This window comes from Phycodurus eques, chromosome 13 (assembly GCF_024500275.1).
Source record: "Phycodurus eques isolate BA_2022a chromosome 13, UOR_Pequ_1.1, whole genome shotgun sequence".
Taxonomy (NCBI): Eukaryota; Metazoa; Chordata; class Actinopteri; order Syngnathiformes; family Syngnathidae; genus Phycodurus; species Phycodurus eques.
In genome coordinates this window covers 791,816-818,226 of record NC_084537.1, presented here as the reverse complement: position 1 = coordinate 818,226, position 26,411 = coordinate 791,816, and the positions used below count along the sequence as shown (strand labels likewise).

Below are 26,411 nucleotides of genomic sequence, written 5' to 3'. Positions count from 1 at the left end.
TGTGGCTCCTATTAAGACGGAGACAATCTTGAGGCGACCTAGAACACAGTAGAGGAGTAATCGATTGCTCACGTCAGTCAGGCGAGTTTTCCTCAAGCTCTTAAAGTAGCTGCCATTAAGCCTCTTCTACAAAATAGAACGCTTCCATGTTAGCAAGCTATAGACGTGTCTCAAATCTCCCTTTCATAGCCAAGATTGTTGAGAGAGTTATTTTTAATCAACTCAGCAATTTCTTGAACTGAAATGGACTTTTTGACAAATTTCAATCAGGTTTCCGAACTCCTCACAGTCCGGAATCTGCGCTTATCAAAGCGCTAAAAGATATAAGGTTGAATACTGACTCAGGAAAGGTGTCAATTCTGGTCTTGTTGGACCTAGGTGCGCCTTTTGATACAGTAGATCATAATATACTACTGTGCAGGTTGGAAACTAAATGGAACAGTGCTTAAATGGTTCAGGTCCTACCAGGAGGAAAGGAGTTATTTTGTAACCATTGGAAGTGTTCAATCTCATCGAATGGCAATGACCTATGGGGTCCCTCAAGGGTCAGTTCTTGGACCACTCCTGTTCAGCCTGTATATGCTACCCTTGGGTCAAATTCTTCAGAACCTTAATTTTGACTATCATAGCTATGCAGATGACACACAGTTATATGTAGCAGTCTCTAGATGACTACAGTTCAATTGAGGTGTTGTGGCACTGTCTAAAACAGATAAATATCTGGATGACCCAAAATGTTCTTCAATTAAACCACAACAAAACTGACAGAATTGTTTTGGGCAATAAAGCAAAGAGGATTGCTGTTAGTAAATACCTGGAGCCACTCTCTTTAAAAACCAAAGACCAAGTCCGAAACCTTGGTGTTCTGATAGATTCCGACCTGACTTTCAACAGTCATATCAAATCAATTACTAAAACTGCCTTCTACCATCTGAAGAACATATCCAGAGTGAAGGCTTGCATGTGTCAAGCAGACCACAAGAACCTCATCCATGTTTTTATCACAACTTGACTATTGTAATGGTCCTTCTGACTGGAGTTTAAAACTCCAGTCAGTAAACTCCAGTCAAACAGCTGCAGCTCATTCAGAATGCTGCAGCTCTGGTTCTGACCAGAACAAAGAGGTCAGAGCATATTACTCCCATTCTAAAGTCTTTACACTGGCTTCCAGTCAGCTTTAGTATAGACGTTAAAGTTCTGCTATTGGTCTATAAATCACTAAATGGTTTAGGTCCTGAATACATGAAAGAAATGCTAGTGGAATATAAACCCAGTTGGGCTCTGAGCTCCACAGACTCAGGTCAAATAGTGGAGCACAGAGTCCAAAGGAAACCTGGTGAAGCAGTATTTAGCTATTATGCTGCACACAAATGGAATAAATTGCCAACAGAAGTGATGTCAGCCCTAAGTGTGCATGTTTTTAAATCCAGGTTAAAAAATTTCATTTTTTTTCCTCCCTCCCCCCTCATGCTTTTTAGAGCACTTTTAAATATTTCTTGCACTGTATGCTGTTTTAATTGTACTTTTGTTCCCCCCCCCCCCCTCTTTGTGTTAAATGTTTATGGTGTTTTGTTTTTCTGTTTTAATGCTTTTAATCATGTAAAGCACATAGAGTTACCTTGTGTATGAAATGTGCTATATAAATAAATTTGCTTTGCTTTTGCTTTAATCAATACTGTTATCCCCAAGCTGTAATCAACAAAAATGTATTATATTTAGAAACTGCAACATTTTATAAAATATTGCGATATATACAGTTGAAACCAGATGTGTGCATACACTATGTAAAAAGACTATTTCCCCATTTGTCATGAAATCACTAAACCTTGTCTGTTTTCGATCACTTGGGCTTACTAAAATTATTTCCATTTACCAAATTCCAGAATAATGAGTTTTTTAGGAAAACTTTCATTACTTTCTTTAAAGTTAGAAATTTGCATACAGTTAAGATTACTGTGCCTTTAAACAATTTGGGAAAACCCGGATTATGGTGTGTTTTCTTTGGAAGCTTCCGAGTTAATGAGACTCACCAGTGGATGTATTTGAACTAGGCACACCTGAAACACGTCATTAAAAAGAAGAAGAAATGAGCCAAGATATCAGGAAGTTTGGACTTGCACTAGTCTGGTTCATCCTTGGGTGCAATTTCCAGATGCCTGAAGGTTCGTCTGTTCAAACAATTCTACACTAAGCGGTTACGGAAAATGGATGTTTTGTTCATAATGTGCATCGTTCCGTATGGAGGGAAGCTTGCAAATTAGAAATACAGGGGTGGGAGAGTCATGCTGTGTGGTTGTTTTTCTTCAGGAGGGACTGGTGCACGCCACAAAATGACATCATGAGTGAGAACATTACGCGGAAATACTGAAGCAACATCTCGGCATCAGCCAGGAAGTTAAAGCTTGGGCACAAATGGGTCTTCCAAATGGACAACGACCCGAAGCATACTGCCAATCTGCTGAGTAAGTAAGTGTCTTAAGGATGATGAACTCGATGTTCTGGAGTGGCCATGCCAAAGCCTTGATATCTATCCTTTTGAAAATGTATGCCCAGACCTGAAAAGGCATGTGTGAGCAAGGTGGTCTACAATATGCCTCAGTGACACCGATTATGTCAGGAGGAATGGGCCAAAAGTATTGTCAGAAGCTTGTGGAAGGATGTCTAAAATTCTTGACTCAAGTCATACAGTTTTAAGGCAATGGTACCAAATACTTTAATAATAAAATGTATGTAAACTTCTGAAAGTCATGAAAAATGGCCTTAAAAACATCCTCTCATTATCCTGGTATTTAGCAAATAGAAAATGTATTGGTCATCCTAATTGACCAAAAAATAAGGAAGTTTAGTCCAATTTCATGAGAGAAATAAATGCATATCTTTTTTTTTTTTTTTTTTTTTAGTGTAGTAGTTGTAAAACGTTTTGAGCCAATTCCCACCTCAAAAATATTTACTGTAGCTCTCCAAGTCTCATCACGGCCAACATTAAAATACAGTAAAAAAGAACAAAAAAAGGCTAAGGGTTTTTGTCTGAAAAAACATTTACTGTACTTATTAATTCAACTGAATTGTACTTTAAATATGTACTGTACTTCAAAAGTGAAAAATGTTCTGTACATGAAAAAAAGTTTAAATAAGCTGTTGCATAGTTACAAGCTTCATTGTCAAGTTTGATTGTACGAAGCCCAATTCCAGTGAAGTTGGGGCAAATGTAAATCAAAACTGAATCCGATTCTCAAATCCTGTACCTGTATTCAACTGGCAAGATCAAACTGAGTTTTTTTTTTTTTTTTTTTTCCCCCGTAGGTGCGAATGGTTGTTTGTTCACGTGTCCTGCAATTGGCTGACGACCAGTTCAGGGTGTACTCCGCCTCTCGCCCCGAGATAGCTGGGATAGGCTACAGCACGCCCGCGTTCTGCGTGAGGATAAACGGTACAGAAAATGGATGGATGGTTGTAAAATGTCTTTGCGGGGGCACAGCTTCGCAGCAACAGCAATTGTTCATAATTCATTGACAAATGTCATAAAACTTTGAGGATGCTTCCGGGATTTGAAAGCATTTTACACCCCAAATGCCATTTACTTAAAATGTGTTTGTTCAATCTAACGTATAGCATATTTAGGGTTGTATAAGCTCAGGCTTGATGCCTTTTAAATGTTTATGTCTTCATGCATTTTGAAAGAAAGACAGAAAGCAATATGCCTATAAAAGAATCAGACAAAGCATTTTACAGAAAACAATGAAGAAAATGTCATGCTATTACATCGCACTGCAAAGAAATGGGACACAATCAAATGTCACAATGTGAGTAAGCTATAGTTTGTACGGAAGCAACATTGTTAACTTGGAACGGCATCCTTCATGAAACGTAAACAGGTTGTTTTAAGATAATGTACCTTTTAAAAAAAAAAAAAGCAGCCCATTCATCCAGTTGATAAAGTAATTGTAGGTGGAATCGCCGAGCTATCTTACTTACTAACTAAACACTGCGCTGGAGTGCTACAATTTAATTACATTTTTATGTTTTATTTTTTAAAATCACATTAAATGAATACTGGGGGAGCAAAACCAGTGGAGTCTTTCGGACTGATGGGATTCCAGTGGTGTCTGAAACGGATTTTGGCAGCAAGAGTGAAGAATAAAATCAGTGCAGTTTGGTCATTTCAGAGACAATTAGGCACAAAATAAATCAAAAGCGTTGAATTTCCTTCGACATGCACGGTAAGATTTCACTGCTGCACATAAAACAAAGCATGATTATAGCGTCGTTATGAATGTGCAGTATTATTAGTTGGCACAAAGTAGCGGTTTACAGGATTGTTGTCTTTCCCTTGACCGTATTTACTGCAAGAATGCAAATAAAGAAAATACATTACGAAATAGAACATAAATATCGATAAATAAATGAAGCTATTGAGCGTATCATTCCCACGTCCGTCCGTCCGTGGCGTTTTCTTTGCCCCGCAGTTGGTTTTAAAATGGTTCAAATAAACTGCCTCCCACAGGCTTTGCCTCACGTGCTCAACACGGATGCGCTGATGTCCACACAAACGCCCCTAAACAAGTTCTCCAGGTTCCACTATTTACTAACTACATACATCCTACAGTCTTTGCGTCCATGTTGCTGTTGAGAAAGATGGCTCAGATGAACCACTCCTTCTTGCTTTCGTCAATGGTTTCGGTGAAGGCGGGGTCGTTGACGATGATCGCTGCGTCGGCGCAGTCGGCCGACTCGGCTCCCTTGGCCTCGTTGGTGTGGTAGGAGCCTTTGTGTCGGAACGTGTGGCGGACGACAAACACCATGATGCACGACACCGTGACGACGACCATGGCAACGACGCCTGGAACGCAGAACAAATGAAAGAAAGTTGACGAAGCAAAGTCTGCTCACGGACCGCTAACTCGTACCGTAGGTCGGCCGTATCCCCCCGAAACGCGAGTTGATTTTGGGATGACGAAGACAAAAATACTATGATATATCATATTCGGGCTCAGTAAATGAGTGGCGCAAAGTAAAAAGTCAGACAGCAGTTGGGTCTCACCCAAATATGTGCGAGTCAATTTCGTATACAGTGTATCGTTTTTGGTCTACGGTGGCCACCGCTCTTGTAGTTAACTTGTCGTCACTTCCCGGGTTGTTCCGAACTTCCGGTTTTATTTTGGTGAGTCACGTTCAGGTTGTTTCACTTCTGGTTTTGCTTCCTTTGCCACGTGTCACTTCGGGTGTTTCTAATTTGGGTTGATTATTGATATCGTTATGATATTTACGCCCTGCGTTTCCACTCTTTTACTTGCCACAACGTTGCACCTGGTAAGTCTCCGTCTCCAGCGTTCCCAAAAACGGCAATGACTTTCTGGGGCACATAATGATTCGCCGCTTCTCCTCACTGGGGTCGCGGGTCCTCCAGGACACTCCTTTGTCGTTCCGGGTTTTTTTATGTCGAATCATATCTCTATCTGTACGCTAACGATTGTCTGGTTTCCAAAGTTCTGTTCCTCGTTTCAGCACTCGGTTTGTGTGGCCGGAAGATTGAAGACGTACCTCCAATGACAGCAGAGTTTCGATCGACGGCATTGCCGCCGGACGATTCCTCGCTGAAAGGAGAAGCGGCTCCGACTGCGGGCAAAGCGAACACGGAAAAGTCGGAAGTCGATCGTGTACCTCGTGAGTGGTTCGTGTACGGGCCTGCGTCCCTACCGGTTTCTACGTGCCAGGGGTCATTCGCTGCCAGGGAAGAGAGAGTCAAAGGAGAGGCTCCGCAATTGGACGGGACCAGAATCCCGTGGGTGCCGACGGGCGCCGCCTGGCCAGAGCGCAGGGCGGCTTTGAGTGGTGCCACACTGTTCAGCTGAACTCTTGAGAGGCAGCCCACGAAGCCCGGTGTGTTGTAGCGCTCGATCAAGATCGGGTCAATCTGTCCCGTTTCTGCAAGCGCAGCACAAATCAGACCCAGCAAAACTTCAATGTGTCATCTTACAGAAATCAAAGCCTCCATTTCTCCACAAGGGTTCCAGCTGTTACGTTAACAAATGTCAAACATTGTGTCCGGAAAGTATTCATAGCCCTTCACCTTTTTTCCACGTTTTTTTTTTATTATTATTATTATTATTTATTTATTTTTCTATTTTTTTTTTTTTTTTTTAATAAATCTACCAGCCTTGTACCTAGGGCTGCAATGATATGGCCCAAAACCAATATCGCGGTATACGATACGTATCTTCATATTCTGATTTCTCCTGTAAATCGCGATGTAAATGTTCAAATCGACCCTTTGATTGCGAAACGCCGACCAGGAGCATCCGGGACAGTTTGTCAGGAACATTTGGGTCTCAGTCAAAACAAACACACGCCGCCAGAAAAACCCGGAACAATTTTGTTTTTTTCTTTCCTTGATTCGTTTTGAGTTACAAATATTGCTTATAACTTATTTTTTCAGTTTTGATTTTCTCGATACTGTGCTTTGGCACTAAATTGCTAACCATACAATAATGTAGTGACAATTTTATTGACAGAATGACATATTACAAGACGTTCGGTGTGGTCCTTTAACAAAAAGTTTGTTTGTGTGTTAATTTTCTGAAAAAAAATAATTGGGGGTGACTCAACTTTCTCTCGGAGTTCACGATTGGCCCATAATTCTTTGACCTTGTCTTGAGGTACGGAAAATAACTTTGTCCTGAGTTGTTGTTCATTTGGATCTAATGAGACTTATTGTGTAATTTTGCCAATCTGAGACTATTCGTCCGTATATTAGCACATCTTAACAGACGTGAATAATAAAATCTGCAATCCAAAACATCAACAGCGTGTCAGGCCCGAGATTGCCCTCTTGGGGGTGCTATTGCGCCACTGTTCAGTAACGCTGAGGCGCCGTCTCTGTTGTTGTTGAAACCCTTCCAAAAGGAACCAATTCTCTTTGCTCCACCGCTTTGTGGCTTTGCAGATGCGACGAATGAAGTAAGTCCAGATCTTGTTTTTTTTCCCCCCCGCTGTTCCCAGTGGGGGTCCGGAGGGTTGAGTTACTGGTCGTCGTGTTGGGGAGGAAGGATGAGGTGCGACGGCATTACCGACGGCCGCTTCGGGCGCTCATTTGTCCTTTCAAGGGGACTCTGGACTTCTGTCTTGAATTGAATTTTTTTTTTCCTTCGCTCCTAAAATAAAGAAAACTAAAGACATTACTGACTCCAGTTAAGTGAGCCATACCCTCGGACTTTAGTCGTTATTTCTCCATTTCAGAAAGTCCAATGCAAACTCGGCGACAGGGACGGGATCTAACGACTGATTGGACAATAAATAAATAAATAATAGCGTTGCACATCCTGCTTTAGAGTCAGCCCAGTGATGATCCTGTCAAAAGACTGGTTTGACATTTTAGTTTTTAATAAAATAAAACAATCAGCAAAAATCAAATCTCATCATTTTTAGCTTGTAATGATTGGCTACTGTGTTTCTACCTTCATTTGATCAATTGTGGGCATAAAATGTGGAAAAGCGAAGAGCTAGGAATACTTCCGTGTTACATTCCACCTATTACATTTGACGGATTACATGGTTACGATTAAAAATCACCAGGCGCTCTCATGTCTCCGGATCGGCACACCAATCAGACTCATATAAGCACTTACCAAAAACCTTTCCGAGAAACAGACTTTTGATCAAGTTGAATTCTGTATCGGAGGCCTCAGGGAGTGTGTAAGTTGACACTGGGTAGTGGTCCAGCTGGAAAATATGGAAAGTGACCATTGAAAGCAGGGAAGATGTCGGCCAAAAGATCTAAAAAAAAAGCGGCAACAAAATCCGATCCACAGAAATTCAAGAACAGACGACAAGTAAAGTAATTGACATCTATGAGTCTGGAAAGGGTTACAAAACCATTGCAAAAGCTTTAGGACTCCAGCGAACCACAGTGAGAGCCATTATCCACAAATGGAGAAAACATGGAACAGTGGTGAACCTTCCCAGGAATGGCTGGCCTAAGTAAAATTGTACAGGGAGCCCAATGACGACACAAAGGAAGGTCAGGATTTGATACGAGTCACAATTTCGGACCCACGGTTCGATACATGATTCGAAGAAGTTGATAGCAAAAAAAAAAAGATTTATTTAGTACACTTAATTATACAGAATTGTAAAAAAAAAAATGTGGTGGTTACAGAGGTCTGTGCTGTGAACCAGAAATTAAATAAACTCTGCACTGTAAAAACAACATTCACTAAGCTTCTTGTTAGTTTTTGAGTTAATAAACATTCTCCTTATTTACTGTACTATAGCAGTGTCAAGACACACTCTTTTAAGTCCGGGTTTTGTTTTTGTACAGTCAAGACAAAAAGTGTAGGAGGTAAAACAGCACTAACCTGCAATCGTATCTCCCGAAAGTGTCGGGTTAAGTTGACAGCGTGAGGCTGCCCGTTGGCCATGTTGCGATGGTCAATATCTATCGTGAAAGGTTCTGTTAGCCCTCCCAATCTGTAGCGGATCTGGAGCGTTCCTAGAAATAGAAATAGACAACCATACAGTTTATTTTAACATTCTAACAGCAGTGTTTAAAAACGCTCCCGACAATCAATGCACACGATTAACTATTTTGCGCAGCAGCTTAAACTGTCACTTGGCAAAAGAAGGCACGCTCAGTTACTTATAGTTACACTTGGAGGTGGGGAGGAAAGCGCTACATGCTGCTCGCTACTTTTATGGATCAATAATTCTGATTTATTCGTCCAATCTTTACTGTACGCGTCGCCTCGACAGCCACTGTAGCCTCGTGAGCCTGTTGTGCTGTTGAACAAATGCAAACAAAATAGTAGACCATTTCTTGGAGCTGAATTTGCCTTAAATAATTTGTTTCAAAAAGATTTTGATGATATTTCAGATTAAGTGACATTGTTCGGCAATATCAGAATTGGCACATTTTATTCAGCTATTTTGATTTTTATTTGATGTTCATGCTCTAAATGGAAAAAATTAGTCAGAAGTAACCAGTTACTCAGTACTTGAGTATTTTTTTTTTAACTGAGTACTTTCTTACTCTTTCTGAAGTACTGGTAATTATTTGCAGCACTACTTTTGAACGAAGTCATATTCTTTTAAACAGCACACTTGCTTGAGTACAATATTTGGCTCCTCTCGCCACCGCTGGTTACAGTTACTCTTGTCGCAACAGTGAAGCAGCACAGTTCCCAGTATGCATTGTGCCATGCGATATTCAACTGTCGCCATAATAAGGATGTTAATCCTTATCGTTCATGTTTGTTTAGGTTACCGACAGTTCGCCGAATGAGTGTCTTATTTAACTGTCCGGTTACATTATGTTTCGCTTTGTTTTCATGAAACCCTGACTGTGGGTCGTGTGTCTGACCGCGACCTCCTGGTCACGTTCGCTGTCTTGTCAAGTTACCTGTTGGCTTAGCAACTATGTTAGTTGCTTTTACTCATTGAAGCTTCTTCTTCGGCAAGCCAAAAGCGCTTCGGTTTTCTTTGCGCACCTAATCAGGGCCGCACCTATGCTTTACTTGATCGTTGCCAAGAAGTGTTTTCTGTACATATCCATACTGTAACTATGATTTGACTACTGTGTTAGCGTAAATTAGTGACAGACAACAGCGCATTTCCGACTTGTGTAAATGAAGATTGAACTCAGATGATGACCTCACCGTTATGCCTGAGCACCACAGCCAGGTAGTCCTGAGTCCTGGAGCTGATGTACACCAGGATGCTTGGAGCGCTGGAAGTGCTGAAGCTGAAAATAAGCTCCTCGTGAGTCAGGTTGGCCTCAATGGGAACGGCAACGGCTGAAAAGCTTTTCCCCTCCTGGACCACAGAGGGGGCTGCCTCTGGCGAAAAGTCATAGCGCACCAGAGTCCCCGTTTCAAAGTAGGCACCCACATCTACCGCAGATGCACCAAAGCAGAAGAAAGAGAGGGGTCAGGCTTTACCGCTTCATGTGATGTCACCTGAAGGACTCCAGTTGTGTCGGGTATACCCTCAGTGCAGAAGGGGCCATCGAACGCAGTGAGTGAGCAGTCGCAGGAGTATCTGTTGTACTGCTCCACACATTTGCCTCCATTCTTGCAGTGCATCCCATAGCTGCTGCAGTGGCCCTGGCAGCCGGGACCTACCCCTGGAGTCACTTTAGCCTTCTCCTCCAGGTCAAAGGTAAGTCCACTTTATCTTCAGAGCTCGCATGCAGCCCAGAAAACCCCTCTGACCACCTGAGGCACCTGGGGAAATAGACAGCAAGCACAGAATTACTCTGACAGTACAATGAAGGCTCATTTTCATATCAATTCATCAATAATGGTACAGACAAAAAAAATCAATCAATCCATTTTTTTTATGCTGCCTTGGTTTGACGTGGGTAATGTCTGCCATGCTGAAACAGCCAACCTTGAAGTCCTGGAGAGTTGCACAATTTACGTGTTGCCTTTCAAGCTCTGTAGATACAAGTGTATACAAGATCCTATTCATTTATTCAATATTATTCATATTCATTACACAAATCACACTCATCTTTATACAGTCGTAGCCCCCCCCCCCCCCTCTGGAGGTCTTGTTTTTGTTTGAATTCCTCATGTAAAACAAAGACGATTCAAGCAACAGGTTCTTCCTCATGTTTCTGAGACGAGTGTGGACTGACTGAGTGGCGAAACAGTGCTTTCTCCTCTACTTTTATTGCAGTATTTTGTTTATGCAGCTATAGATACTGCAGATAAATAAATAGAAAAATGTGGCATAGAACACATTCCATTGACTGATCGCGCCTCGGCTTTCTTACCAAGGTACAGGTCACTGTAGAACTCCAGTTTTGTGTGGCCCTGCGGAGGCATGCGTCTGACCTCTCGGTGCTGCCCGTTAAGCTGCAGCACCGCCTCTTTGACGTTCTTCTCAGCCTCCACACGATGCCACTGGTCATCATTTAGGGGCACCGCAGATCGCGCAACAAGCTCCATTCGCTCACTGCCCACGTCAAAGGAGAACGACACCAGGGAGCCTCCTGAAACACCAGGACGACAGTCAAGCAGTCAAATTCTTAACTTTGGGATGAAACGTTTAGTTACACGCAGCGTCTGCTAATAGCTCTACTCCAACTAACATATTCAACAGAGTCTGCACATACAGTACAAAGACACACCTCTTAGTTCAATGTGAAGGAAGTCAGATGTTCCCAAGTTCTCCAGAAAGACTCCATGACCGGAGGAGGTCTTAAAGTAGAAGGAGATGTCAGTGCTGGTTTCTCCTCTGAAGGAAGAGAAGTGGAGGGAGGAAGCTGGACTGGTGAAGGACGCAGCATTCCAGAATTTCCCTTTAAAGGCAGCAACAACAGCAGACAGATGTATCGGTATATTTTCCCAGATTCTTTCAAAAGAATTCTCATCATCTCTAAAGAGAGTGTCCTGTTGAGTTTGAGACTCACGGTCCCCCTGGCATCTAAGCGGCCCCACTGTCAGCTTGGCTTCAGATCCAGCTCTGCCTGTATCGCCGACCGCAACCTGCCGGACTGGCAAATGGTCCTTATACACCAACAGGCCTGCATCCTCTCTCCTGCATACATGTAAACATGTATATACAAATAATACACATGCACCTAGCAAATTATTCATTTGATGAGGACACAAAGTCAGACAGTCCACTCACCAGGAGCGCTGATCAGCATCACAGTTGCAATAGTGTTTGGGGTTAGTACAGTTGTGTTCTATTCCACATGCACACTTCTGTATCCCTGGGCCTGAACCTCCCCAATAGAAATGTCTCTCATTGGCTCGTCCTAACCACCAGGTAAACGGTTCACTGCCTGGGCGTTAAAACAACAACCATGGCACTTTTAATAGTAGATTAATTGGTGATGTCAGACTAGGCTTACACTTAATTCACTTGATTCTATGGCAATACATGAAATCGTTTGGATTGTAATCAGCTGAAAAGCGATCAGAGGTCTGGAGGGATAAATGAGATTTGTCTATATTCTGTGCAAAAAGCAACAACAGTTTTAAGATGATTATACGTTGGTAGATGGCCTTCAAATCAACACACCACTTTCATACAGTGATTATACGGATGGATTTTTATTAAGATACTTTACCTGGAGTGTTGAGCAGACGAGACATTCGGCAAGCGTAGGCTAGATATTGCTCACACTTTTCAGCACTGCTGGTGACCGAAAACAGCTGAAAGGCACACAAACAGGTTCAGTCAACTATTCATTAACAGTAAATTTGCGTTTGTTTTCATATCAATCTTGAATGCTTTTCACGATTTGTTCCCATTCATGGTGGGAGTTAGGTTCCAGACCCGCCTATTTCTCCAGTCTGACCACAACAAATGCTGTCAGTCACTATCGTGTACCTGCTCATCTGTTACATTGTAAGTGATCTGCAGCACTGCCTTCTCATCTGGATCAGCAGTCATGACTGATGTCTGAGGTGCGAGGTTGTTTTTCAATGTAGTCCAAACTTTGTCTTCTAAAGAAAACGCAACAAGTTCCTACATTATTGAATACAGTCAATAATACAATTGCAGACAAAAAGAATTTATAATGTTCCAATTTTACAACCAGAGTAAAAAATGTGACATAAGAACAAAGACGATTGTAGTCTGATGTCAGGGTGCAGTCATTACAGTTTCGAAACAGAAGGGTGGCAAAATTCTGGAGCATTCTGAAAATGTGGGGAAAACCTGTGAGATACACTACGCTACAGTGCATATTTATTACACTTAAATGTTTCAGATATCGAAACAAATTCTAACTATCTCACAAAGACTACCAAAGTCAATATTGAATGCAGTTTCAAAAGGATGATTTTTATGTATTCGGGGGGAAAAGGCCAGACCTATTTGGCCACACGTGAAAACATAATTGCCCGAATATCTGGTTGCGCCACCCTCTGCAGCAATAAGTGAAATCAAGTGTTTGCGATAACTGATAACGAGTCTTTGGCCTTTTGAATAACTCTTCTTTGCATAATTGTTTTAACTCAGTCTTACGAGACTAGACGTTTTTTTTTTTTTTTTTTAGCATGAACCGCCCATTTGAGGTCATACCACAGCAACTCAACTGATCTTATGTCTGGACTTTGACTGACATTATATACATTTTTTTTGGGAGCCATTATAAAATACTTGCTTGTATGCTGCTGCTGTATACTTGCTGCACAAGCCGAGATCACTCGAGCTTAAGGGCAAAAGACTGATGGCCTGACACTCGCTTGCGCAATTGTCGGGTAGACCGCAGAATGACTTGTTCTATTAATCGTAGCAGGCCATCTACAGTATGCCCTAAAGTAGTAAAGCATCCCCAGACTATCATACTGCCACCGCCGAGTTTGATTATTGGCATGACGTTCTATTGGCATTATGAAAGCCACGCAGGCACGGGGAGAACATGCAAACTCCACACAGGCGGGGCCGGGATTTCAACCCCCGGTCCTCAGAAGTGTCAGGCAGATTTGCTCACCAGTCGTCCACCGTGCCCGCCCATTTGCAAATGTCTCTTTACAAACGGCAGCAGAACAAACACCAAAAACATACCAGCAAGTCGGAATGGCTCCAAAAATAATAATCAAGGTTTTGCCAAGGCCAAGTCAGAGTCCAGACTTAAAATCCCATTGAGATGTAGTAGTATCAACGGGTAGTTCATGCTCGAAAGAAAGTGTCCTGCCATCAGTACCTGCCTTGAAGCTCAAGTACTCTCGGGTTATGCAGCAGGACAAAGACCCGAAACATTGCAAAAGACCATCACCAGTTAAGAGCAACACTTTATTTCAGTTGCTCTTGCCAAGTATGGCACAACGACTTATTAGGTTCAGGGGGAAATTTGTTTTTTTTTTAGTTTTTCAGAAGTGTGTATTTTTCCACAAAAAAAAAAAAAAAGTGCATATTAAATTTACATAGCTCGTCTTTGTGAAATACAGTATTAAGATTGGTTTTATGATCAGATCTGAGCAGTGGGGGACAAAGACATTTTCACTGCACTGGAGGTGTCTTATACAGAACCGAACCACTTTGACTTTCCTCACCTGTCATGTCACACATAACTCTGAAAGGTTCTAAACTCCCACTGCCATCTGGGTCAATCCAGTAACTCCCAGAGCTTCTACCCTGGTGCTTATAGTCCTCACAGGACTGCTGAAACATGGCTGCAGGAGAGACACAACGTACAGCACCCAACTGGCCAGTCCAAATCCTGATCTGATGTGGTACATTGTGGGCGTGTTCTTACAGGTATGGCAGGTAGCTCCAGCGTATCCGGTGCCACTACAGTTGCAGGTGAATGCATCCCATGTCTGAGAACAACGGGAACCATGCTCACAGTGGTTGGGAACGCACCTGAAAAGAAATATGTACACAGCAGCACCCAGCCAATTCAAACAGCTGTTAGCCTTTGTTGTCTCCTTCTTAATGATTCTATGAGTCCACAGTTGTTTACCTGTCAGTGATAGCGCACATATCCAGGCTGACATTTTCAAATGTTCCAATGAGACCTTGTTCCACAGCCTTGAGGTCAGCTAGATGATCATCTATGTGGATCAACTGCATGCAGCCCTGGAAGGGGCGCTGAAGAGTGTGAGTGGCTGTATGTGGAAAGTAACCTTGAAAACAATAAAGAAGAGGGTCAAAGTTCACTTCTTTCAATTTCCAGGTGCACGGTGCCATGCTCTCGCCAAGGTGAAGTGTTGAAGAAGCAAACGCATTCATAACATAGCTGAAGTACGAAAGAAAAACTGAATTATATTCATTTCTGGCCTTTTTCCAGTTATGGGGAAGAAAAAATACCTACTTTAATCTACAAAATCAGAAGTTTTAGTTAGCAGTTACTCGATCCCATACAGATATTGTATCTTTTGAGAGTTTCCACGCTGGTCTCTCCCACTACATTTCAGTTGCAACTTCAACATTCAAAGCCATTTTGTCTCATCACCTCCAAAGTAGTATGTTCCTCCAGTCATGACATGAACTGGGATGGCTGTTCTGACTGTGGATGCCTCGTCTCCATCCACTGTTAGCATCGCATAGTTCTCCAAAGCATTCAGATGGACACTGTGCCACTGGCCATCATTCAGGCCGGAGCCTGAGCGCGACAAACATGCCTCGGGTTTTTTTAACTCGTTTGTAGCGACTCGCCAGCAAGGTGCTGAAATGATGAGTGAGTGGAGCTCACCTGATGAAATGTCAATGTGTGTGTTCTTCTTTTGCGTCACATTCATATATACAGTTATCTTGCCCTCCGCCAGTCCCACCTCCACCCAGCCATCAGCCAGCACTGTGAACATTAGCAGTCCATTTGGGTTCCATGTTCTGAAAGACAGACTGACAGACAGGGTGTCACTGTCAGTCTGACCAGGCAGGCGCAGGAAGGATGTGGAGTTGAAGAAGACTGGGAAGGTGTTGGACTCAGCACATGAGAATGTTAAGTTGCGCTACAGTGGAAGAGAGAAAGGGACAAGCGGGAGACAGAGACAAGAATTAAAAGGGTACTTTTGAAAGCTTTAACAATCAGTGATTTGTATTAATGTATGGAAATGGCTCACTGCAATTCAACAGGGTCATGTGCGCGCAGGTATGCGTGGTTGGCGGTATTGTAATTTACATTCTGTTTGGAAAATGCTGTGTAAAAATCTGTTTTGGCACAGTTTTGGTTATTTGGTATCGGCACCGTGGCAGGCCCTCCTTAAGTAATGTCTCTTGCAGCCAGTGTAATTTCCATTTCTTTGGCCCAAATGGGCTTCAGGGTATGAGCCTCCAGTTCCAAAGACTGGTCCTCAGAACGAAGTTGTTACTGATGGAGCCTTGTTGCCTCCAAGGCAATTGTATTACATGAAGGTGCAACCTACAACTCAAAGACTGTAAGACAGGGGTACGCAACTGCAATTCATAAATGGCCCACAAATCACTTTTCCAATGAGTTAAAGCTCTATTTATTTATCGAGGTCGCTCACGTCACCTGACGCTACAATACTGTAATATTCAAAATAATTGATATTTTTTTTATTCAAAACAAGAATAATCCAAACAGAAATAAAATGTAATTTCCATTTTGACAAATTCAAATGAATAATTGAATAAAGCACACCCTGACCCCCGTCATGCATCCAAAACAAACATCAAGGAGGTAGTTAAGAACATTAACAGGAATCCACTAATTGAGAAGTGTAATTCGGCGGCTTGGTGATGCAATGTCGCTTCCATGATTGAAAATACGATTGCACGTTTACAGGCATTAGGGTTGAGCATCGTTTGAATTTGAGCGATTCCGGTTCCTCATTTCAATTCCGGCTCTAAACGATTCTCGATTCCGATTCCTTCAGGGGGCTGGGTCGAAAACGTTTGCGTGGTTTAAATAATTGGCGTCCAAATTATGAACAACCATTTTCTAAGCAGCCCACAGCATAGACTAAAATGAACATTTGAATCCATGTTCTTTATAACCAGTATCAATATCTAACCTATGAACTAAAAGGCAATGTGTGTGGAACTAAACCAATTGACTTAATATTCATTAATTAATGACTCCGCTAAAAGTTAAATATAGCATTGATAAAATAGGTATTTGCGACTGTTTTATCACATCAAATGGTTTACATGTGCAACGTTTTACTTGACTTTCTGTTTTAAGCTTGTGGCCTTTTATTTTGAAGGCCTTGAGTTTGACACCTATGCACTAAGGGGACTGGGCATTTATTTGACCAAAGTTAAGACACTTTTTTGTTCGATGCCGCCTTTGGGCACAAGCACGTCTTTGTGCGCGTTCTTCGTTGGTTTTTTGCCACTTTCTTCTTAGGGGTCGGCGGAATGTAGGCATTGAAACTGGGAACCGACATTTTTTTAATTTGAACGATTCTGAGAAAACCAGAATGTTAGTCCCGGTTCCAATTGGTTCTCGATTGTCAATGCCCAAACCGAATAGGCACTCGCTTTATTTTTTCCACACTCTGGATTAGTAGGAGTAGCTGTCACGTGGTCGCGGTGCCTTAACTCCGCCTTCGGTCGTTATGCTAACAAAATCTGGAATTGACACTGGCCCAGCAGTACAGGGTGTGGGGTGCGAAGTGGTTCATTTGTTCAGAACCACCCACAAGACTTAATATTTGACTGAAGTTCATTAAACAGTTGGAATAAAAGTGCTCTTTACTGATTTAGATTTGCTGCTGAAGCTCCATATCAGTGACACCCTAAGTAGTCTATTTTTAACCAGCCTGGTCAAATTTGAAAAGATGAGAGGTTGAATTAACATGATCCCTTTAAATATTCTATTGTGCTGATATTGTTCCAAGTTCTTAACCATTGAATGAAAAATCTTGAGATCAATTCAGGAAATATACTGTTCGGACATAAATGACCTGTTCAGTAAACATTTTTGTTGCACACCAAACAGAGAAAAAGAACACATGCAGGTAAGGATACTAGTAGTAGTACACACAGAAAACCAACATTTTAATGGACACACTATCGTAGAAGACAGCTTTCTAGTACCGGGAGAAACACAGCTAAGAAAAGAGAATTATCTTACAAAGCTGGAGATGTCCACTTTCCCCCTGCGGACCAAGTGCGTGATGTTGTCGCCATTGTAGGTGATCCCCTCCATACAGCCCACAAAGTTCTCTCGACCTCCTGAGCTTGATTTTGCTGATAGAGGTAGGCCCCCAAAGCTAATCTGAAGGCAAACAGCATAGCGGAAATCACTGATGCACAAACATTGACTCTGCTGTCTTGTGAAAGTGTAAAAAAAAAAATAAAAATTAAAAAAAAAAGTACAATGCTATACTTGACAAACTATGCATTTCTATTTATGACGTGTAGTCCACAAAGAGGTCATTGAAAAGTGTCGGCTGCTACTTTGGGATTCTCTCAGCATGAAAATGGAGGGTGGAGTCAGGACTGTGGCGCTTTACCTCATAGTCAAGATCGAGGTGCGCAAACTCTCCATTGGTCCTGAAGTGATGAACATGGTGATCCAGGGTAAAGTTGACATTCCTTCGGTAACGCTCTATGACAACGGAGTGCCAATGGTCATCATCAAGTAAGCTCCCACTGGTCACAGAGGTGTGACCCTGGATGGAGCCATATTGGTTGCTGCCTGAGAGCACAACAATATTTGGGTAAAAGTACTATCTTTGGAAGCTCAAAGCGAATAGCTTGGCACAGGCAGCGCTGTTACTGAAACCTACCAAGGTTCATGCTGAGCTGAAGTCTCGCCCTTCGGAGCTCCAGAGAAACATAGTCTCCTTGCTGTCCCTCCCCGTGAAGCAGCACCCCATCCCCAGCTGTGGTTCTAAACTTAAGAGCAATGACATCCTTCACAATCTTCATTTTTTTACTCCTGAAGCGGTAGGAGAGGATTCCATGGCCATCAAAACCGATCACATCAGCCCCTAGAAGACCAATTCATATTACTGACAAACAAATATTACGGTTGTATTGGATTTCTAGCCCAAGTGAATTTAGTTGTACTGTGTAATAATACACCTAATTTGGGCTCATTAATCGTGCGGCAGTAGCTTATAGTCTGCTAGGTCTTGAATGCAATTTACAATATCGTGCATTCTTTTTGCGCAACTACAAAATGTTTACATGACGGCACAGGTAAAATTGTTGGAACCCCTCCTTTAATGTAAGACAAATCCACAGTGGTAACGGAAATAACTTGTGTCTGACAAAAGTAATAATAAATAAAAAATGTAATGAAAATTAAATGAAAATGAGGCATTGATTTTGAATTGTGGTTCAACAGAATCATTTAAGAAAAAACAAACTCATGAAACTGGCCCGGACAAAAATGTGTTGTTGCACAACCTTTTGAGGCAATCACTGCAATCAGTGAATTTTTGTAACTTTCAGTGAGACTTGTGCACCTTTCAGCAGGTATTTTTGGCCCACTCTGGAGAAAACTGGAGCAAACTCCTCCGGTTGTCTCAGGTTTGAAGGGTGCTTTCTCCAGCTGGCAGATGGCGGTTCAGCTCCTTCCACAGATGTTCAATAGGATATAGAGCAGAACTCATAGAAGGGCACTTCAGAACAGTCCAATAATTTGCTCGTTGCCATTCTTGGGCGTTTTTAGCGATTATCCTGTTGCAAGACCCTGCGACTGAGACCCAGCTTTCTGACACTGGGCAGTGGGCAGCACATTTCTCTCTTCAATACCTTGATCGTCTTGAGATTTCATTGTATCCTGCACAGATTCAAGACACCTTGCGCCAGTTGCGATAAAGCAGCCCCAGAACATAACAGAGCCAGTCTTGAGCCAGATTCCAGTCTCGCTGATTTATGATTATTCTTTTTTTTTTTTTTTTTTAACGGCGGTGGCCTCTTTGGTCGGCTCCCATGAAATCCACTTTGGCTCAAACAAGGACAGACGGTGCGATCTGACACTGATGTACCTTCACCTTGGAGTTCACCTTTAATTTCTTTAGATGCTTTTCTGGGCTCTTTCGTATTATTCGTCTCTTCGATTTTGCATCAGTCTTCCTCCTGCGGCTACGCCCAGGGACGTTGGCTACAGTGCCATGGATCTTACATTTCTGAATAATATGTGCAGCTGTCGTCACAGAATCATCATGCTGCTTGAAGATGGTCTTATAGCCTTTAGATTTAATGCGCTTGTCTATAATTTTCTTTCAAATCTCCTGAGACAACGCGCTCTGCTTCCTTTGGTCCACGTTTAATGTGGTACACACCATGTCACCAAACAGCGCAGTGATGACTTCTCACCCTTTAAATAGGCCGTCTGACTAATTACAAGTTTGAAGACGCCAATGACCATTTTTATCGAGGCCTGTTTCATAAGCCCGTTCTTTAAAATGCTTCTGTTGAACCATAATTCAAAAGCAATGTTTCATTTCATTTCATTGTTTAATAACATTACATTACATTTGTATTTATTATTACTTTTGTCAGATTCAAGTTATTTCTGTGACCCCAGTGGATTTGTCTTTCATTAAAGGAGGGGTTCCAACAATTTTATCTGTGTCGTCATGTAAACATTTAATAGTTGAGCAAAAAGAATGCAAGATATTGTAAATTGCATGAAAAATCAGGTTAATTTATTCAATGTTTGAAATGTTTACGTTTTCATTTGATCTTAGCTGACTTCCGTTTCTACTGCCAACGACAAATGCCGAAGATGTAGCAGTTCTTGTACATTCTTCATTTTCCTTGCAAAGTTTGAAAAGGCCTTCCTTACGAACCTACATATTCTATTCGGTGTGTTTAATGGCAACAATGCAAACACTGAGGGTAATTCATCACTCTATTGACCCTTTACAAAAAATTGGAATATCATGGAAAAGTTACAAATGTGCTTGATGATCCGAAACATTTAGTGTGATATAAATTTGCGAAATAAATACTGTAGTACAGAATCTCGATGAGGTTTCTCAGCAATCAAGGCCAAGATACACTGGCTTCCAAATAACCCATTTCGAGAAAACACGCTTGAAACGCATGAATACGACTCACAGTACGAGCAGCCATATAGTTCCAGACGTATTCCGACACGTCCCGCCTTGCTCTTTTCCAATGGAACAAAGCGGATATAACGGGCCAAGAAGGCGTGCTGCAGCTCATAACGAACCACACCATCGCTGTTCACATTCCCGTCAAATGTCTGGTTATAGACAGAAAGAGAAACAGGTTGTTATAGTGATTTGGGTTTAGTAGTACAGAGGACCCGAGGAACTTCGAGGATTTGGTGGTCAAACAGTTTGCATTTTAAACTACAACTCAAAAGTAAAAAGGGTACAGAAGGAACAGAACCCAAACAAGGTGTGTGTGTATGTGTGTGTCCTCCGTCAGAATGGTATCAAAGATAACATTAACACGGTAAAACTCTCATGATGACGAAAGAACTAAAAAGGAACTTCAAAAAGAAAGAGCCAAAGAACAGATTAATCGGATTCATCTATATTAATTCTTTGGGAAAAGTACTGTACGTTTGAAATCACATTGAAGATCGAACAGCCATCTGAAATGGGCTGAATTTGAAAGACTTTCTGCTCGCCTCCCGCTGCAAATGGACTGTATATGGCCAGACAAATAACATGCTGAACAATAACCGTTGGACACATAAAAGCACGGAATAAATATTTCATTGTACAGAATGTTCCCTACCCAGATGCTTCCATCCTGTCGATAAGGCCTCCAGTTTGTCTGTGTGTCACTATAAAGAAGCTGATATTTGCCGGTCCAGTCGGAGCTACTGTAGCGACCCTGAGTCGCTATGGCAACGAGCTGCTTGCTGGCACCCAAGTCGACCTGTAACCACTGGTAGCGGTCTGAATCGGAAGGCGACCAGCCTCCGGCGCCTGGTTTGTAAGTAGGATGGACAAAGTGGGTGATGGAACAGAAGCAATAAGGGGAAAACAGCAATTAATCTCTCGTTATGATGATATGGAATAGTGAAACATCACTGAAGAATTTTTAGTTTAAGAACAAATTCAATAATAAATGGATGCTAGCAAACTGCCATAGGCAATTGAATTATATCGAACTAAACCAGTGTAGTTTTTAATATTGTTGGTTAAGCTTGACACAAAACAGCACTTGTTATTCAATTTGCATACCTTGTTTCCGGTTAAGCTTGGCATAGCCAGCCCCATAATCTCGAGCGTAAACTGATGAGCTGGTGAAGGAGCTATAAGGAAGAGGCGTGGCCAAACTGTCCTCACACCTTCCTAAAAGGACACAAAAAGATTTTGAATGCGAGTGCGCGCAAATGGATGGCCATCTCTGATTTAGAAAGCATCCAGGGTTTGTGTATCAAGCGTCGACATCTTTTTATTCAACAGAGACATTTGCGCTTCCACTTGAGTCGGGAGTTCGTCAGTCTGTCTGTAATCAAAACTACGAGAGGAATTTGGAAAAATGGGAGTTATGGATCCACCGAATAATGAAAATCAGCATCTTCTTTATTCAATGTTTTTTTCTTCGTGTCTGTGCATTCGTTGAGTGTAGGGGTTTATTTTTTGTCTCTCGATGAATTACTTACACATCTCCTACCTTGTTAAATCATTGTTGATCATTTTAGTTCACATAGATGAATATGAATATGGGGGGGGAGACAAATGCTTTTTATATTTGTTATCCTACTGAGTGCCTGGATATGTAATTTTTTCCCAACGAATTTGTGAATAATTAATTTGAGCAAATGTGTTATCAAACTGGTGTCCCGAAAAACTTCAAGAGCCTTAGTTGCAAGTGAGCACAGCTACAAATAATACGATCACAGCAGGCCAGCTTGCTTATTTCAGGCCACTCTTTATTAATCTTTATTCTTCTTGCCATTATATTGAGTCACACAAGTAGAAATGTGACCGTGACACTTTAAGATTTAAAATGTTGTTATCAAGAGTAATGCCATCTCCTTGTGGAATTGTTGAATTTCCAAATGTTTGTCAGGATGCCATCTGGATCCCAAAAGAGGATCCAAATTTCTGATGGGGAGGGGTGGGGGTGGGGGGTTACAACTGTTCCTCTTTTTAATGTTAAAGCTCATTTGCATTTTAATAGTGGTGACTACAGGGTTTCTAAAGAAGGAGAACACATTGAACATTTTAACTTAATAGTTGTAGTCTGAATGTGACAATTTCCCTACACGTCAACCGCAAAACGCATACTTCATCAGAATAATGTATGGATGCACTGACCGGCTGGTCTCCAAGTAAGAAATGCTGAGTTTCTTGAAAGAAAAAGCTATCTGCGAAAATGCAGCCGGGACAAAAATAGAAAGACATTGAAATAAGCTCAGTAAACTTTGGGATGTAAAACAAGCATCACAACTCATGCAAGGAGGGGATGAGGATAGCACAGTACTCAACATAAACAGCCAAAAGTACTTACTTTTTTTTTTTTTTCACGAACATGTATAAAAAGTACAATACTTCCAAAGCATAATACAGCGCAGTGTAAAAAAAAAAAAAAAAAAAAAACAATGGAGCATATCGGCAAATAAATAAAAAAAATGTATGTAGTTTAAAAAAAGAAATAATCAACACAAACATACGTAAGTAATAAGTTGTCTGCTTTCACACAACTAACCATTTCCATGTTCGAAAAGGGGTAGGAAGAGGTCTAAACTCATCTAATCCTAGACTCTACATTGCCCATTGATTTGACTGTTTGCGTGTCTATATGTCCGCTGTGATTGACCGGCGACCAGTCCGGGGCGTACTTGTGACTAAGGTATCGGTATCGCAGCTGACTTCTCGGCCTAAGTCAGCTGGGACAGGCTCCGGTTACGTGCGACCCTCATTCAATATCTCCGCTACTGCTCAAGACGAATAGCCGCGAGGTAGTACCATCATAAGTCAAATGATAGGTCGGCGTGATGTGGGGGGGGGGGGGGGGGAACATTATAACTTTGGAACCTTCAGAGGAAGATTCTCCTTTCCCATAACGGCAAAGATTCGTAAGCAGGCCATTATCTCTGCACGACGTTGTGTTCCTTTACTGTCTGAAAGCTTATTGACAGAGCGAAACTGCACATTGCATGAGGGTTCAAACTTCAAGTCCACAGAATTATCAGCAGTGTCACATGAATGATTTTTACATTTCTTGGGGATGCGCCTGCAGTATTATGTATGTGAAAGGGACAAAAAGAAACAGTGGAACGTTCCAAGGTGGGTGAGAAAGCTGCACGCGGCCAAGGCTGGAAAACATACCATCTGTTAGCTTTTCCCAAATCCTTTGGAACAATACGCACGACTTCATTATCACCAGTAGCGCATGTCACCAAACGCAGACAATAGCTTTGGCCGAGATCTTATTTCATGCCTGTAATGTTTCCTTTATTTGGTGCAGGAGGTCAAGTACGAACTTGGGATTAACTGACTCAGAGCAAGGGGGACTGCGGATGAGAGATGCTAAGATTCTCTTTGGGAGTGACAAGAATGGACAGTGTTCAGTCATAAGTACAGACTGGAAGGTTTGGGGGCCATACTGAAGCGCTATGAACATGTTTGGATGTAAAGGTAGAAGGCTGCCGCAAACGGAGCCGCCGGGGACAAGACTTAAACAGCAGAAGATGCCGTGGACGGGGAGGGATGGAAGAGGAATAGTCGCTGCGGCGACCCCAAAGTAGGGTGAAGTCCAAGGATTGTTCCTTTGATTTGGAATTGTAATACCTTCATTTATTGGTCCTTCGTTTATTTTGAACACTTTTAACCGACACGAAGCAATCGGTCCAGTTCCATTCTAATGTTCATTACTTAAGGAGACAATAACTAATTTAGCTCGTACGAATTGCATCCCTTAACATGAAGATGAAGCCGTTCGACTTCAAGTCCGATTTTGTGATTGCATAACACCGAAGACGGTCTCATCTAGTGATCGTCAAACGATGTGAAACCGTTCACGACTCACCACAAGACGCAAAATTGTTTCTCAAATAAACAACGCCCCCGCTAATGCGACGCATTTGACTACGTTTGTCTTTCCACGCTGCCATTTTCCTAATGGCGTGGAAGCTGCAGAAACACATCCCGCAGCGGAGCAAATGAAACTGCGCATCTCCTGAAAAAGGCCATCGTGGCCGGGACGCTCGGTCGTTCACAGAAGGGGGGTGTGGGGGGGGTGTGTGTGTCTGCGCGCCCCCCTTCCTCTGCGTACCTGGAATATAAAAATCAAATATCTCATTGTACTGTTATGTTAAAGTCCCTAGAAATGTCCATTTCAAAAACATTTCTTTTGATAAATCCAGCATTTAGACGCGTGTCTTCTATGGCATCTTCGAACATTGAACACACCTGGTGACGGGGGATATGGTAGCGCCCTTTGAAAAAAAATAATAATAATAAATAAATAAAAAAACAAAACAAAACAAAACAAAGAATGTATGTCGTCATACAGAAGGAAGCGGCAGGTCATCCTTTCCGAACAGCTCCCCGTTTTCCCCCAATTTCGCATCACTTCGCCGACGAGTCATAAGGAAGCAGCACATGAGCTAGCGCTGCTAGCATAGCGCGCGCGTTTGAGCCCACTTACGGTGAAGTGAGGACGACGCTCTGCCGGTGACGACGAGGAGGACGCTGCTACACAGTGCTGCCAGCAACGACGACGTGGTCGCCTGAGACATCTTCGTGAGGGGACCCGACAATCCCAATCAACCCGAGACAATAGAGCGCGTCCGCCGCCGTCCCTCCTTTCCCCTCCTCTCCTCTTGTCGCTCTCTGTTGACGGCCTAAGACGTCGCTGAATGGCTCCGCACTGAACCAAGACAAGTGAGCCACCTACGTAGCTTCAGCGTCGTTTTGGACCGATTGTGGGGGGCGCGAGCGAGGCCGTCGGGAAAAACCGATGTCCAGGGGCATCGAACGGCAGGTGCATGGTCACGCAGAAAAGAGCCCGCCCGACCGATGCGGCCGTCGAGGTACCCCCTCTCACGGAGACACTTGGTACGGTCCAGACAGCGGCGCAATTTCCGAGCGCCCCAAAATATCCGAAGGAGGAGGTGAGGGGTCAACAGAAGGTTCCACCGCTGGCCCCGAGGGAACAGCACGCATGCATTCCGGAAAGTCGCACTGCAAATATGCAACATGGGCTCCGCTCTCATGTTTTGGTTTGTTCTGACTCGCCCTTCACCAAGCAGCTGCTAAAGTCTTCTCTGCTGGACGAAACCGTCAGAAGGCGCTGATCGACATTTACGACCTCAATTCGAATGCAGGCGTTTCGAATCAAATTGCATTCATTCTGGGACGGTGTCAAACCCAAGGCCCGAGGGCCACATCCGGCCCGCCGCGTCATTTTACGTGGCCCGCGAAAGCCAATCGTGTATCAACTTCCGTGATGCTTCTTCAAATCTGGACCAACATTTAAAATTGGCATATGTAATAAAATATTAACACTGAGATATTACAAAAAAACATTTTTGTTACCAGACCCCCGGGTTGTTGTTGTTGTTTGTTCGAGACACATCATTTTTAAATCTCTTTCTTTCATAGTGTTTCTCTTGGCCCCACTGCTTCCTTCTTTTTTTGTCCTCAGTAATTACGACATTACTAATCTTTCAAATAGTTAGAAATGATCACATTTAAAATGGGAATGAAGAATTGTATTGCTTCAAAATTGTTCATGTTTATTCATCGTTTAAATGTTGTTTTTATTCATTTATGTCATAATGACTGAATTGATTTATTGTGAATCAAACCAAACGAACGATGTTTTGAAAACATCAAGACACACAAAGCAGATGATATGTTTCATTATATTATCAGAGCGTGAATGATTTTGGAACATTTTCTCTGACCGCCTCGCCAAGCGACGTGGCCCGTCTGCGCATCTGAAAAATCCCTCCAAATGTAGCGCTTGGGCGCAAAAAACCTCTTTTCCCGTCGGCTTGTCCCGCCAGGGGTCGCCGCAGCGCGTCATCCTTTTCCGTGTAATAAAAAGTTGGCTCCGCCCAATGCAGTCTAATTGGACGTCATGCGCGT

General features: G+C 42.5%; 1 protein-coding gene and 1 long non-coding RNA gene across 2 annotated transcripts; one reads left to right on the top strand and one right to left on the bottom strand.

Annotated features, from left to right (window-relative positions):
• Nucleotides 1-3,701: 3,701 nt before the first annotated feature.
• cntnap2b (contactin associated protein 2b) lies at nucleotides 3,702-25,457 on the bottom strand. Its single transcript, XM_061693496.1, is given in 26 exon segments — nucleotides 3,702-4,840; nucleotides 5,542-5,616; nucleotides 5,698-5,925; nucleotides 7,626-7,719; nucleotides 8,355-8,488; nucleotides 9,651-9,884; nucleotides 9,980-10,163; nucleotides 10,165-10,217; nucleotides 10,772-10,990; nucleotides 11,129-11,299; nucleotides 11,411-11,538; nucleotides 11,632-11,788; nucleotides 12,077-12,161; nucleotides 12,340-12,455; nucleotides 14,010-14,129; nucleotides 14,213-14,319; nucleotides 14,420-14,582; nucleotides 14,912-15,061; nucleotides 15,152-15,410; nucleotides 17,501-17,644; nucleotides 17,883-18,067; nucleotides 18,159-18,362; nucleotides 20,446-20,593; nucleotides 21,097-21,290; nucleotides 21,549-21,659; nucleotides 24,967-25,457. Coding segments are annotated over 26 exon segments (3,954 nt in total). The 5' UTR covers nucleotides 25,058-25,457; the 3' UTR covers nucleotides 3,702-4,640.
• Nucleotides 5,216-5,926, top strand: LOC133411299 (uncharacterized). The gene is made up of 2 exons (XR_009769650.1): nucleotides 5,216-5,310; nucleotides 5,506-5,926. It is a non-coding gene; the product is annotated as an uncharacterized LOC133411299 (long non-coding RNA).
• Nucleotides 25,458-26,411: the final 954 nt, after the last annotated feature.